This window comes from Ursus arctos, unplaced genomic scaffold, assembly GCF_023065955.2.
Source record: "Ursus arctos isolate Adak ecotype North America unplaced genomic scaffold, UrsArc2.0 scaffold_18, whole genome shotgun sequence".
NCBI classification, from domain to species: Eukaryota; Metazoa; Chordata; class Mammalia; order Carnivora; family Ursidae; genus Ursus; species Ursus arctos.
The window spans coordinates 43432240-43447823 of record NW_026622852.1 but is presented as its reverse complement, the minus strand read 5'-3'; the positions used below and the strand labels follow the sequence as shown (position 1 = coordinate 43447823).

The 15584-nt window shown below is 50.8% G+C and overlaps 1 protein-coding gene across 1 annotated transcript in view; it reads right to left on the bottom strand.

Annotated features, from left to right (window-relative positions):
* PAPPA (pappalysin 1) overlaps positions 1 to 15584 on the bottom strand; it is a 239779-nt gene that overhangs the window by 62403 nt on the left and 161792 nt on the right. Inside the window, exons 11-13 of the mRNA XM_026513725.4 lie at positions 6982 to 7095; positions 5932 to 6067; positions 3144 to 3357 (exon numbers count right to left, since the gene is read on the bottom strand). Of these exons, the coding sequence (XP_026369510.2) occupies positions 3144 to 3357; positions 5932 to 6067; positions 6982 to 7095 (464 nt within the window). The remainder of the gene's footprint in view (positions 1 to 3143; positions 3358 to 5931; positions 6068 to 6981; positions 7096 to 15584) is intronic.

Below are 15584 nucleotides of genomic sequence, written 5' to 3'. Positions count from 1 at the left end.
TTCTTTGGGTGGGCTGGTGTGGGGAAGTGGGAAGAGTGTGAGGTAGAGGGAGAAAGAATGCAAACAATAAAGGCCACTGGAGGAAGGAAGGGAGGGAGGGAGGGAAGGGAGAGAAGAAGGGAGTTTACTAATTGTGGAAGCACATGACCCACTGAATTTTATAATAAGCTGGTCAATCTCTATTTAGAACCATAAGATAGTGTGTGTGTTTGTGTGTATGTGTGTGTGTGTACATGTATGTGTGAGACACATTGGAGCCTCAATCCACGACTGTTGCTTTTCTCACTGAGGAAGCCTCTGGACTTCCTACCACCATCCCTAAGCCCCTCACCGTTCCCCCTTCCCCTAGGTGTGGCGCTGGGATTTGGCTAGAATTCCACAACTGGACCTCTCACCTGCAACCGGATCCTGTTTTCGTGGGCCTCTGCATTTAGTGCAAGTGCCGCACGGGGCCTGGAGACCCCCTGAATCTAGGTCAGAACACACCGCCTGCATTGATTCTGCTGTGGTGAGGCTCCTCCCGCGGCAGCCCACCAGGTCTCACGCCGCTCTCAGGAGCAGAGAATGAAAAGGAGACAGGGAAAGGGTGGGAGAGGAGGCGGAGTGGGTGGAGATGGTGGGGAGAGGACAGAGGCAGCAAGAACCAGGATCAGTGGGGACGAGAGGGGCGGAGGGCTGGGGCTGGGGAGGCGAGGACGGCCCCTCTCACTACCTGGGAAACAGCGGAGCGTCAAGTGGGCTGTTCCCACCAGAGCCAGCTGAAATGTGTGCTATAAAAGTGATGCTATTTACCTTGGTGTTTTGAGAATGAAGAAAAACATCCCGTGGCTTTTTACAGTTGTTGCTTATTTTTCTTTTCTCTCCTCCCGGTTTGTTTGTTTTAAAGCATTTGCACATTTGTGCAGTCCTGACTGTTTGGGTAAGTGCCTCTTCAGCTCTCCGGGAGCAGCTGCCTCCTTCCTCACCCCTGGCCCCTGGATCACTCAGGAGGGGTCCCCAATCCCCCCCAACCCCTGCAGCTGTGGCACTGGGGGCTCGGCCTGTCTCAGCCAGGTCCACGCTCAGGGCCGAGCCACAGAGGCCCCCAGAGCTGTGGCCCCTCACCTCCGTTCCCCTCACTAAATGCTCACACGTGAGCAGTCGGGACAAGTCCCCTTCTCTCCTGAATGTGCTTGGCTCCGGTGGGTACCTCGTGACTTTCAGGGGCAGACAAAGCAGGATTTTGCCTCCTCATGCCTGGACGGCCTTGACTCACTGTCTCTTGTCCACACCTCACAGGACAGGTGTGATAATGAACTAGAATAATGATATAAGGCAATGAAACGCATGTTGGTTCCCGCCCCCTCCCTCTCACCCCTCCCAGCTCTTGGGAAGCACAGAATGTCAGAACTGGAAGGAACTAGAGAGAACATCCAATCCATCACCATCATCCCATGGATGGGGAAACTGAGGCCCAGAGGGGCGGAGGGACTGGCTCACAGTCATATAAACAGTGAGAGACGGGGCAACACTCTGTCCCCGCCCGGTGCGCTTCTGCTGCCAAAGTACTCAACAAATGCTAAACAATTGATTTGTTTCTGAGGTTAAACACTTCTAACTATTTACTTCGGGCACAGGAACTGTTAATTAAGAATTCAAAGAAGCCAGTGCTTGCCTCCGTCAACTCGCCTGTGGTCCCGGTGGCTAGTTAAGGATGGGAAAGAAAGCATTGCAGAAAAGGTCTAATGGATTTACATTTCCCATTCACATTGTTTCTCTGGGTTCTGAGAATTAACTTATTTTTATAGTCTGGAGAGTCAGGGATGAAAAAGCCCTTTTAGTGTGAAATATAACAGTGAGTGATATTTAAGGAGCTCTTTTGCCTCCAAACGATTGCAACAGACTTTGCACAACAGAAGCTAGAGACAGTGGGTGCAAAACAATGTGGGTTTTGCAACCACCTTTTGTGTCCCCTGTGGTGGCCGGGGGCGTGGGAAAGCCAGTGTTGTGTCCCCCCCCCCCCGCCCCCAACCCTTTCCTCTCCTTGCTCCCAGGTACGCAGGGCAGGCCTGGATCGCCTTTCAGAGGGCCTCACTCTGGGGGAGCCCACTGAGACACCCCCCCCCCCCCCGCCTCAGTCTCTCTTTCTCCTTCTGGATCTCATTCAACAAACGTGAGAGGTGCTGTGCGAGCCTGGACCAGCCCCTCCCTTTTGGACGCCCCGGGATTCTCAAGGGTAATGGGGGATCTCCAGAGCTTCTTCTAGCGCTAAGAGCTTCACGCAGAGTTCTAGGCAGAGAGCCACCCCGTCAGGTCAGAATGTGGCCATATTCTGTTTTAACCCGTCACCTTGGCTCAGTGCCTAACGGTCCGCAAGAGGCCCTTCATCTACGGAGAACCACTTCACTCTCATGACCCCCTGGTAGGGTAGGTATTATCATCTGTTCATTCAAAAATAGGAGAGTGAGATTCAGAAAAGTGAAGTGACTTGTCACGGACACACAAGCGAGAAGGGGCACGTTCAGACCAGGTAAGAGTATCACCCAAACTCCTATTCCCAGGAAACACCACGCTCCCTTAGCTTCAGATGATGGGCATTAGCAGACAGCAGGACAGAGGCATGGACGAGCGAGGCTACGCCATTACCAGAGACTCCGAGACCGCCGAGGGGCTCTCAGGAGCTAGGTTTGGGAAAGACACGGAGATTTCCCCATCACTGGAATACAGTGAACTAGGATGAAGCAAATACCAGGCTCCCTCCATCCCCCTAAATAAATACTCCAGTTTTTCAGAGCTGCGGGAGAGCTCATCCACCTATCTTCTCTTTGTCCAAATGCGGATGCTGAGACCCAGAGAGGGAAAGGGATGTTTACCACGCGAGCAAGCCATCGTCAGCGCTGGGACTATGAGCCAGGTGAGGGAGTCTTTCTACCAGCACGCATTCCTGCTTCCCTCCCTGCTTCCCTCCCTCGCCCCTGGAATCGGAGACAACGAGGTGTGGGCCTCCCAGGCCCAAAGGCAGAGCCGGCCAGAGGCCAGAGGATGGAGAAGGGAGAAACACACAGACTTTTCAGCCACACGCATGTCTACGCAGTTCCAGAATTCCTCCATCTGCTTCTGAGGCTAGCAACCAGCCCAGGGCAATCAGACCCAGGGTCCCTTACCTCTGCTCGGCAGAGCTGTAGGTCTCCCCTCTCTGGCAGCTGCTCAGGGTGACGGGGTCAAAGTTGTCGAAGGAGCGGAGGGCCACCCCCGAGATGGCGACCAGGGGTGAACTGAAGCTCACACGGACCGCCTTGCTGTGGTAGAAGGGCTGGCTGAGGTCATGCACCACAGGGATAATCAGGGGATTGTTCCTGCAGCTCAGGACATGGAGGCCTGTCAGGAGAGACAGAGGGCCGAGGGGCCAGGCTCATTACTCAAGGCCAGTCACGCCCTCCCCAACGGGCCCTTCCCGAAGCCCCCAGACCCTTTCATGTCACTGCACAAAAGCACCATTGGGTGGCCAGTGGGGATTTTGAGTTTGATTGAAAGTTTCTTTGTCTGCCTTTTTCTCTTGGTTCCAAATCTTTCCAATCCCTTTGCCTCCCTGCCCCCAAGCTTTCCCTTCACCTAGCGCCCACAGCCTCTCTCCCTCCCCCAGTGGCCACCCCTCACACAAGCATCGCTGGCCCTCCCCACCCTCCCACATTGCGTTTGGGCTGGATGGTCTGAGTTGCTAGTTTTCTTTTCTTTTTTTTTTTTTTTAAAGATTTTATTTATTTATTTGACAGAGAGAGAGACAGGCAACGAGAGAGGGAACACAAGCAGGGGGAGTGGGAGAGGAAGAAGCAGGCTCCCAGCAGAGCAGGAAGCCCGATGCGGGGCTTGATCCCAGGACCCTGGGATCACGCTCTGGGCCGAAGGCAGATGCTTAACAACTGAGCCACCCAGGCACCCCTGAGTTGCTAGTTTTCAGGCTGCCTTCCCAGTCAGCCAGAGAGACAGTACAAATCATCTGCAGGAACAGGCTCTTCCCCGGGGGGCGGGGGGGGGGGGGAGCCTGCCCTCATTTTTAATCCAGGAACCCAGGAGCAGTCCAGTGAGGTCTGCACCTCTGTAGCCATGGGGCAGAGGTAACGCTGAGAATCAAGGGCAGGAAGTGGCTTTCCAGAGGCGCCCAGAACAGCCAGCAATGTAGAGACCACGTTGAACCCAGGCTTGCCCCCTCCCAAAGCCCTCGGTTCTTTCTAGAAGGGGGAACAGGTCCCCAGGCTTCGAGGAGGAAGAGAGGGTGCAGAGAGAAAGGGCACACCCAGAAGAGGGAAGGCGTTGACGGGGTGGGAAAACGGACACTGGCTTTGGGGTCTGGCGGACCTCAGTTCACATCACAGCTTAGCCTACCTGTGAAGGGACTAGTCACATCCTAACGATATGACTCCGGCAAGCTCCTTATAACTCAGTTTCTGCATCTGACGTCAGGACTGACCCTAAACACATCCCGGCTGGCCTGCGCCGTCGGGGCCGTTGAGCTCCCCACCCAGAAGTCGCCCTTCTGTGGTCACTCAGAGCTGCAAAGGCTCCAGAGGGGGGTGCCAGGATGCGGAGGACAGAGGCAGGGGCCACTGCGGGGGAGGGACGGGGACACGTGGAAGCCTCAGACACTGAGTCACGGGATCCCAGCAGCTTCTGTGGAACCGGACCTCCCCCCACGCCTCAGAGCCCTCTGCAATGCCAGGACAGCTAGGAAAATATTTGCTTCTCACTTAGGGAAATTTCTCCGGAATCCAGATAGGCCCAGAGGGGTTTTCTTTCTCTTCCTTATTCCTGTGTCTCCCCCTTGCCTCTAACACTAACTAAATAAGTAAACATAAAAACAAAACAAAATCCTCTCTCTGCTCCCTTGGCTTCTGCTTGACCCTGCGATGACCCCTCGCCTGCTGGCTTCATAGGGGTCTTTGAACCCAGCACTCTGTGGAATGGTGCAGGCCCAGCTTTGAAGCCCGGCCTTCGGGGCTAGCCTTTCCAGCCTTTCCCAAACACCTGGAATGGCTACCCAGCGGGACACTGGACATGTGGGAGGGATAACAGGACTTTCCCGGTGCTGGGTCTCGTGCTGGGCACCGTCACCACAGCCCTGAGCAATACCTCACTTACTACCTCTCCATCTCGCCCTGATGATGAAGTGGCACCGTTGTCCCCACCGTGCCTAAGAGGAGAGCAAGATGCCGCATGAGGGGCTTTGAAGTCGAGCCGAGTGAGTGGCCGCCACAGGACTGAAGCCCGGGCTGTCGGCTCTGGAACTGGGGCTCTTTCCTCTGCCCTGTGCACACGTGGCTAGGGAGAGGGGTGTGCAAGTGACAGCTTGACAACTCTGGCCTTGTCTTCCCCGCCAGCCCTATGCAGAGGCAGCTTCTCAGCATGCAGGACCTGGCTCTTTACCTGCCTTCCCACTCCTGGCCTTTCCTTACCCTCCTCCCACGGGGGGCTCTGCAGACGGTGTCGGAGACACGGCCACCGCTGTGGAGCACTAAAGGACACCTCGGGGTACAGGGGAAAGAGCCACGGCTATGATTCCGAAAACCTGGCTCCTCTACTCTCTTCCCGGTCACTGCCATGTGACCTGGGGTCTGTCAAGTCTCTTGGGGACCCAGGTGCTGATACCTGGAGAAAGGGCCTTTGCTCCGTCTCCTTCCCGGGGTCATCTGAGGATCAGATGGGGTGCCTGAGGTTAAAGGTGCCTGGTAGAAGGGAGCTCGTGAAGGGAGGACTTGGACAGTGGCCACTGATCCCCATATCTGCCACATCCACGCTTCTCTGGATACACAAAAGCCTCCCGATCTGAAGGCAACCAGAATGCCAAACGGAGAAGCAAGAAGAGGAAGGGCAAAGGCAGAACTAGCTCTCAGCGGCTCCTCCAACCACCCTGGGCATATACGGTCCCAAGAGCCACCCGCATGAGGACGTGCTCACCGAGATCGTGGCTCTGATCTTTGGTATCAAACAGCTGGACGCTGATGGTCTCCTGCTTCTGGTCCCCATAATAGGTGCCATCGGTCACCAGGTGGACAATAACAGCTGCAGCCACCATTGGCTGAGAAAAGTACGCCTGAAATGCAGACAGCATGGCAGGGTCACTCACGCGCTCCAGCCACGGGGCAGAGGTTTCAAGGAGCATCTTCCGTTTCAGGGACTGGGCCACTCGTCACAGGTCCATGATGGGAACAGGGAGGCAGTGAAGAACACAGGCTCGGAAGTCAGAAACTCTGTTCCAACCTGGCTCTGCACCTGCTGAGCTGTGTGACAGTGAGTGGTCGCTCGGCCTCTCTGGACCTAAGTTCCCTCATTCTAAGTGACATATTAAGGAAATAACTCAATCACATGGTGGCTGCGAGCCTCCAGTAAGATAATGGGAACAAAATGTCTGGCACAACCTACAACCACAAGAAAGGTATTATTATTATCTGTCACTTCTCCATGCTAGCCTCTGTGCGAGGCATCAAGGAGACAAAGCTAAGTAAAACACAGCCCTTGCATTTCTGCAGACTGTGGAGCTCTAAGTGGGTCAGCGATGTGCAAATCAAAAGTCAATACAATCCGTAAGCCTAAGTCAGGAAGATGGGCCCAAAGACAGCAATATAAAACCACGGGACAAGCGCCATCCGACAGATGGCCGGACATGGGCAGAACTAGAAGGGAGAGAACAGTCACTCCTCTGTGGGGATCAGTTAAGACTTCAAGGAGGAGAAGACAATCTTAAAAGGCCTTGAACGATGCACAGAAGGTTCCGGGCAGACAAAAGGTATCCAAAGTCTTGGCCAAAACAAGAAGGAGGAGGGGCATTCCATGAGCAATGAAGGGACTCTATTTCAGGGAGCATCCTACTGGGAAGTGTTTTGTTCTCTGTCCTTACAATTAACACCCTCAGTGGGCAGACAAACCATCTTGCGAAAGGGTCACGGGAGTTGGTGCTTCCTGGGGGCCACTGCTGGAGAGTCTAGGACTCGTAAAGCTTTGGCTTACCCGGAGCCAGAAAGTGGTCTGAGCCAGCTGGGAGTACGGGTAGCTAATGGTACAAGGGTACCAGGCATGCTGGGAAATGCCTTCACTGAGATCTATCACCTTCGTTCGACACACCTGGGAAGAGATAAAGAAAAAAATGTTTTAGAGGGTCTCAGCGGTTGAACTAAATTCAATTAAATGCACCTTTCCTCTCCACCTATTTTGTTCGGGGCACCGCAGGAGAAAATGCGATGCACAGACGGGAGTCTGCTCCAGGAGCCCACATTCTACTGTAGAACAGGGAGTCCTCGACACTGTGAAGGGCGGCACAGATAACACACTTTGGTGGTAGAGGTGACGAGAAATGTTCACGGGGACAAATGCGGGAGGAGTTGACATCTGAGCTGGATCTTAAAGAACAGAGCAGACACAGGGGAAGGGCACTGCAGGGGAAGGGAGCAGGAGCAAAGGCTCAGAGGAATGGAGAAATCTAGAATGCTCAGGGTGTGCTAAGCCATCTGGTACTCTTAGAGCTTGGGGAAGGTGGCAGAAAAGGCAGGGTAAGGCTGGGATCTCACCGAGTGGCGAATCGCAAGCAGACCATTGTCGAACAAGCCTGTACATTGTGCCCAGAGCCGTATTAAGGACAGAGAAAAGACTCTGACAGGATGGGCATTTCCCCCAAAGACAGAATGTGTGAGTGTGTGATGTGTGTCCAAATGTCATTTCACTCCTCAGTTCATTCACTTATTCGAGTCACAGTTGTTGGGAGACGGCTATTTGCCAAGCACTGTGGGATGAGACAGACACCAGGAGCTTGCAGGGGACAGTGAGTGCAGATACCCATGGAGGTACCACACAGACACACACAACTGTAACTGTAACTGTACAGCAGAAAACAGAAAAGTTCTATGATGGCAAAGGCAAGGAGCAACTGACTTGCTCTTGAGATGGGCCAGACCTTTTGCGGACGGCCATCCCACATTTGTGTTTTTCCTCTGACCTTGAATGTGGCTCCCCTCTAAACACTCCCCTGTGGATTTGGGTCTGTCATGCCACATGGGCAGGTCTCCCTGTACTCATCTGACAAAGGCTGACCTAGCGAACTCTAAGGCTCTTGAAACCTATTAAAAAAAAAAAAAAAGATAATCTAATATCGATCATAGTAAACATACATGTAAAACAAAAAAGAGGGGAAAAAGAAAAAAATATTATATACAAGGATCAAGGATACCTACTCCAGCAATATTTGTAGTAGCAAAAAATTGGGAATAGTTTGTATGTTCATCTGTTGGGGAAGGGATGCATCAAGTAAGAAATATTCACATGACAGATTTCTGTATACAGCACAAGAGTCTTAAGAGGCCTCAATTAGATTCATATACAGGGATGATACTAGAAATATTTAATGTCAGGTCCAGTATGGGTCCCGGGCACTCAAAACGGAAGCCCTACTCCTAACATCAGTGGAGACATCAATGGAGAGATTGCAAAAGCCTAACACTGGGTAAAAACAAACCAAAAAAAAAGGAACAAGGTGTAACTGGACAAGTACAATATGATGTCATTTATAAAAATCACACAAAGCAAGACCATATATTGCCCAGAGATTCCTAGAGATGAGTACAGAAGAATCAAAAACAGAGGAGAAAAGTCATGTATCAAATTCAAGAGTCAAGCTCAAGATATGATATGTGATGCCTGCACTGTAATCTACAACTGTATCATCAGTGTTTTTTTAATGAACTTTTTTAGTATTGGGGTGATTTTATATTTACAGAAAAGTCGCAAAGGTAATACAGAGTTCTCTAGGTATGCTTCAGCCAGTGCCCCTTACTGTTAACGTTTTCATCAATCCATTCTTGAAGGCCCAAACACAGGAATTTAAGTCGCTTAACCAACTCTAGAAAATCACAGATCAGTCACCCAGAAAGTTCTTCAGTGCCATGATGACCTCATTGGAGGAGACCCCGGTTTATCTTTGACATTTGAATGTTGGACTAGGTCATGGGTTTTCAGGGATTCCTTGGAGGCGTCTGCCTGCGGGTCAGGGTGTGAGATCTGCTTCCTTCCTTCTCTACTGCTTTACCTGGAGGATCTCTACTCATCCGTCTTAGGTATCGAGCTGCCAGGTAATGTTTCCTTTAAGAAAAGAGCTTCACTGCTTGAAGAACACTGCAAAGTATTGAAACCTGTTTATTGCCAAAGTTCCCCTCCCCCTCTCTGAGAAGCCAGTGGGTCCTGGGCATACAGTATGAGTTTCCCGAACATCCCAGGTAACATCTTAGGGAGAGTAGAGGCGCCAAGAATCAACCATCCCATTGGCCAGAAGCAGGTGATGGCTTCTGTTATTCAAATCTCTAGAAGCCTAATACCAAGGAGACTATGGGCAAAGCAGCCACTTTAATAGGCTGGAAGATATCTTCGAGTTTATTTATTTTTCTCAAAAACAACTGGGACGGAGCTTAGGCAGATCTGCTAGTGGATTGTGTTACATTTTACAACAGTGCGAGACTTTGCATAAACTATCTATGGTATTTGAAATCCAGGCCAGCAATTGGACATGTATCATTTTGAAATTCTTTCCCCTGCGTTCTGAGCTGCCTGTCCCCAGCAGAGTGTGGTGGAACACGTCTCTGGAGTGCTGGGGAGGGAGCGGGGGCTTATCTCTGCATCTAAAACATTCACGGTCAGAGAAGTCTAAAACATGAACAAAGCCCTCTTATTGCTTAAATACAATTTTCTCTTATCTCATCAGCTCTATCAGCACTAGACAGGGCTTTAGAGGTACACACTGCTGTTATTTTATTCTCCTGTTTTCCTATTTAGGTTGTGTTTGTTTCAAGCTGGCTGCGATCCTGACCAGGGACAGTCAAAGCAGATCAGAGAGGAATAAACAAATTCAGCTGAATGTTTGCCCAAAGCCCCAGTTGATCTTAAAACCATCTATGTTCCTGGGGAGGCTGGGGGAGGGGGAGGTTGCAGGGGAAAGGTGAAGGAAACACTCACAAGCCCCCTGCTTTTATAGACCTTGTGGGCTCTGCTCATCCAGCAGCCACTTACTAATAAGGGCGTGTGGTATGGTACACTGGGCTCCGAGTGCCTGAGAGAGAACGAGCTTTGCCCTTGGCCACAAGGTTGGTCACCAGGGATGTAAGTGTGATCCCAAGGTGACTGATTCAATGAGGATGCTGTTTTCATCCACTTATTTCTTTGCGCCTTCCAAAAAAAGCAAGTCCAACTGCAAAAAGCACTGCTGAACAATGTAGATTTGGTAGGGAAACAAGCAGGAGAGTTACATCCCACACTCCGCGGCAGCCCCAGGAAGCGAGTTCCATCTCACTCGCCATCTCAGTCTCTCCAGTGTTGCTGGCTCCAGTGACCTCCCTATCTCTTCCAGTCCCCCCCGCTTCCCAATCTGCACCTCTCAGACCTCTCATAAGCCATTCTTCTCTCCCTCAGATTATCCACTCTTGTAACATAAGTCCTTCTGATGATGCCAACAACTGTCCCCAGAGCTATCGGGGGGCTGAACATAGCAACCTCTTACCCTCTCTGTCCTGTTGCGATTGTCCCTTCACACCACTCCACCTTGGGCAACACACCTAGTGGGCTCTAATGAGAGACTATGGACTCTGGGAAACAAACTGCGGGCTTCAGAGGGGAGGGGGGTGGGGGAATGGGATAGGCTGGTGATGGGTAGTAAGGAGGGCACGTATTGCATGGTGCACTGGGTGTTATACGCAAATAATGAAGCATGGAACTTTACGTCAAAAACTAGGGATGTACGGTATGGTGACTAACACAATAAAAACATATTATTAATAAAAAAAAGAAGAAGAAAATAATAAAAAATAAAAAGAGAGCAAAAAATAGAAAAATAAATAAATAAAAACATGGGCAGCCTCTAGGCTTCAGGTTCCCCTAGACAGATGAAGAGGGAGTCTCCCAGCTGGAACCTATCTTTCTGCCTTGCCCACTCCCATGCCTGGTGCAGCATTATTCACAATAGCCAAGATGTGGAAACAAACTCACGGTCCATCAGGAGGTCAATGGATGAACAAGATGTGATCTGTCGATACAGTGCAGTGTTATTCAGCCTTACAAATGAAGGAAACCCTACCATATGTGACAGTAAAACACCATGCTAAGTGAAATAAGGTAGCCACGAAAGGACAAATACTGCAGTATTCCACTTACAGGAGGTATCTAAAGTCGTCAAATTCACAGAATCAGTGAGTGGAATCCTGGTTGCCAAGGGCTGGGGGAGGGGAGAAAGTAATTGCTAATCAACAGACATCAAGTTTCAGGTAAGCCGGATGATTAAGTTCTAGAAGTCTGCTGTACCTATAGCCAACGATACCTAATTGTACACACAAAAATTTGTGAAGATAGATTTCAGGGCGCCCGGGTGGCTCAGTGAGATAAGTGTCTGACTTTCAGTTTTGGCTCAGGCTGTGATCTCAGAGTCCTGAGATCAAGCCCTGCGTTGGGCTCAGCAGGAAGTCTGCTTGGGATTCTCTCTCTTCCTCTCCCTCTCCCCCTGCCCCTGTTCTCTATCTCTCCGTAAAATAAAATAAAATCTAAAAAAAAAAAAAAAAAATCTTTTGTTAACTTTTTTGTCACAATAAAGTGAGATACAGTAATATTTTGAATGACTAAAACACTGATATTCATTGAAAGAATGAATACATTAATAAAATAAGTGAGCCAGTTCAGGTGGGGGGAGAGAAATTCATCTAATGATGCTCGGCAAAGAGCAGATGTGGTTGGGCTGGCAAGCTCTTTCCCTTAGGTATTCTCAGGGTTGGACGAGGGATTACCCAGTATTTTCTTGATTACTTCAGAGCCAAAGAACTCACTTCCATTTATAGGCAGCTCAACCGACCTTTGGACAGCTCTTCCCAGCAGCCAGGGGAAGATGTCTGCATGTACTTCCTCCTCCGTTTTCCTCCAAGTAGCACTGTCTATAAGCTTTCTTATTTAGAGTCCCAACTTAGATGGAACTGAACAGTTATCTACTGAGACCATTCCTTTCGTAGTACTCAAGGAGGGTGGGCTGTTTTACACGACATAACATAGCAAGTAGTTGGCAAAACTGTTATTTAAATGCAGAATTTTCTGGCTTCGAGAACTGATGCTTTTTCCTCACCTATGTCCAGCACTTCCTCGATCCTACTTTTTTCATAAAAAGTTTATTTATTTTGGTAAGCTCTATACCCAACGTGGGGCTCAAACTCATGGCCCCAAGATCAAGAGTTACATGCGTTTCTGACTGAGCCAGCTAGGAGCCCCTCAATCCTACTTTTGTTGGGTAGAACCACCTCCAACGAGATGTCTCCCTCTTCCCCAAGGTTTCATGGGACAGGAATTTTGGTGTCCATGCCACTCGTTTCTCCAGGAGAAGCCCAGCTCTAGGTCTTTGATGGAAGCTAAGCAGCCACTGTCCTCCAGTCCCATCTTAACACCTGCGGGACCTGAGGGGCAAGAGACTGCCTTCCCGCTTGGTCTTTAGGACAATGCCTTAGACACCCCATCACCTTCAGAGATGTGCCTACACCAAACACCCCCCATGGGAAATAGGAGACCTGGGTCATTTCTGGCTATGTCACTTATTAGACGGACATCTCCCCCACCCTCGGTTTCCCCATCTATGAAATGCAGTGGCTGTATGGGATGACCCCTAAGTCCCCCTGGAGCTTAAGGACACCCACAGTCATGACATCCACTAAGGGTCTCAAGGTCACAATGTCATCTATCCTCACAGTCAGCCTCTGTGAGGATGGAATCACTGTCCCATTTTTCTGAAGAGGGAATGAGGCACGGGGGCTTTACAGAACTCCTTTTAAGATCATCTAGCCAGTTGCATAGGGCAGCCAGAAGCCAGACTCTGATCCCTGCGTGCCATGTTCCATGTGCTCTATCACAAAGTGACGACTGGTGCTTGTCTTGGTTGAAACCTCCCTTTTGTCTGATAGGGAAGAAGGCAGCAGCTACCATGCTCTCTGCCTGCACCTGCTCTCCCGGCTCCCAGGTCCTCATAATTAACCTGCCAAAGTAAAGAACTAACTCCATTGCCCTGCTACTCATCACTCCCTCCATGGCTGCTCAGGGACCACGGGATGGGAAGTTTCGCAGACAAAGCCCGCAAAGGCCCTCGGGAGCCAGTTTCAGCCCTGTCACCACCTTCATTGCCAGCTGCTGTCCCTCCCTCTCCCCTCCCCACGCAGCAGGTGGGCATCTGCACACGTGCACAGTGGTGCTCCCTTCTCCCTAAGAGACGCTTTCTCGCACATGCCCTGGACTCCACCATCACGATGTCTGTGCCCAGACTTCTCCCCACCCCCATTCCCCTCCACTGCACTGGCTGCCCATTCTGTGAAATACTACACACACTTCAAAGCCAGTCTCAAGTATCACCCCTCCTCTGAAAGCCTTTGCTCACCCCCCAGGCAGAATCAATTGCTCTCTCTTGTGTTCATACAGCTCTTTATATACCTCGGTTACAGCGCTCGTCAGGTTGGATTACGGTTGTTTAGAGCCCAGTCTTATCCCCCGAAATTCTGAAAACTTCCAAGGTGAGAAGCACCCTTTACTTATGCTCATGTCAGTCCTAGCTGACCGCCTAGCACCAGGATGCGGTAGGTGCCACAAGAAAAAAGTCACAGCAGGAGCGGTGGCAGTGAGCGGGTGCCTGTCCTCGGCCGGGTGCTTTGTGAAGGTCTCCGTATGTACGAAATCATGCAGGCCTCATAACCACTCTGTGAGGGAGGTACTGCGATTGTACCCATTTCATAGATAAGGACTTGAGGCCCCCAGCTGGTTAGGGGAACCAGGATTCAATGCTAAGGCACAAACTCGGCCCACACCCTTAATAGCAGATTAAGGCCGCCTTGAAAAGGGCCACCTGCCTATCTCTCAGGGCTGCCGTGGAGGATGGACTTGAATAGAAGTCGCTTCAGCAGCCAGAGCAGGCCCCTACAGGGCTGCCCCAGGGTGGGTGATGTGGGTTGCCAGGCAAGAGGCTCGCCTGCTAGAGCTGATCCACCCACTAACCTCCTCTGACACTGAGCCTTCCCATGGGCAGAAGGACAGAGTACTATCCCTAAAAGGCTTTTCAGTTCTGACATTCTGCCAGCTTTTCTCTCCCAGCCTCTTCCCGGTGAATGCTGCGGGAGAGAGTGTTGACTCCGTCACGAAGCGGGATTGTTCTGTCAGCCCCTGAGCCAACTCCTGGATCCCAAGTCTCTGGTCTCTGGAAGGCTAATTTCATAGCCACCTTTCTGTGAACACCAGAGGGGTAACATAAACATTTACTGCAGCCATTCCAGCAATGTGTTTTCTGTTTTCTTTTCTTTTCATGCATGTGACAGAGTTGGTTCTTCCCCCCAAAGCTTTGAGATCATTGGATATTGGCGCTGGGGGTAACCTCAGAGAGGATCTGATGGAGAGATGCGGAACAGGGTCCACTGGGGACGGGTGAGACTGGCCTAAGCTCCTCTGGGACGGGCCAGATGTCTGGTGGTGACTGGGGTTGCCTGGACTGACAGACACAGAGACGTCTGTGGCCCCAGGACTTGGGGGCTCTTGTCCACGCCACGCACCACCAGCCACTCCATCCAGCTCCCGCCTCCAAACCCCTCCTTTGCCGAAGACTGCTTTCAATTAGAGGAGTTAACGATGTCTTGCTTTCAAAGGGTTTTTAAATCCAGTTTATCTTCCACCCACACACGTCGTACACAAAGGCGGGGAGACAGAGGGAGAACAGGGGGAGCTGGAGTTCTGGTATTTTCCCACACAGGGGAGATGCCATGAGGTTTCTATTGAATTTCGCTTTTACAGATTTACATGCCCTTTTGTCAATCACAGGAGGGAGGAAGTGCTCTTCAAATCTCTGGCCCGTCCTCTCCAATTTCCTCTTTCAACCCAAAGGGACCTGGGAATGGGTCTCAGAGAAAAAGAGAGGAAAAGGAATAGGGAGGGGGAGTGTGGGGGTGCATGCTGATACTAACACTACACATAAATGAACAAGTGCATGCACGCACCCGCACACACACGCGCGCACACACACACACACACCCCAGGCAGTGTTTCCAAATATTTCCACTTGGGCCACATTTTAATGTCAGGTTTGCAGATCCAATGCCAAGTTATTTCCCCAAGAACTGCAAGGTTTAAGAGGAACAGGCAGGACTCCTTGATGTGAAGACGGTGGGAGGGCAAGCCGGCTGGGAGACCACGGATCAGGCCACGGAGCCCGCAACACTGAGTGAGCCAGGTAAAATAAAGTCGCCTCTGTAGAGCCAGCGTGGCTCTCCCTTCCAGAACACGGTGGTCCCTCCGCAGTGCTCTGCTAGGGGAGAGAAAGGGCATCAACTCTCGTGGTACTGACGCTGCCCAGGTTGCATCCTGCCCTAACTAGGAGGAAAAAGCACTTTTCTCCCCATTTCATTTTTTTATTTATTTTATTTAAAATTTTATAGTAATATTTTTTATTATGTTAGTCACCATACAGTACATCCCTAGTTTTTGATGTAAAGTTCCATGATTCATTACTTGCGTATAACACCCAGTGCACCATGAAATACGTGCCCTCCTTACTACCCATCACCAGCCTATCCCAT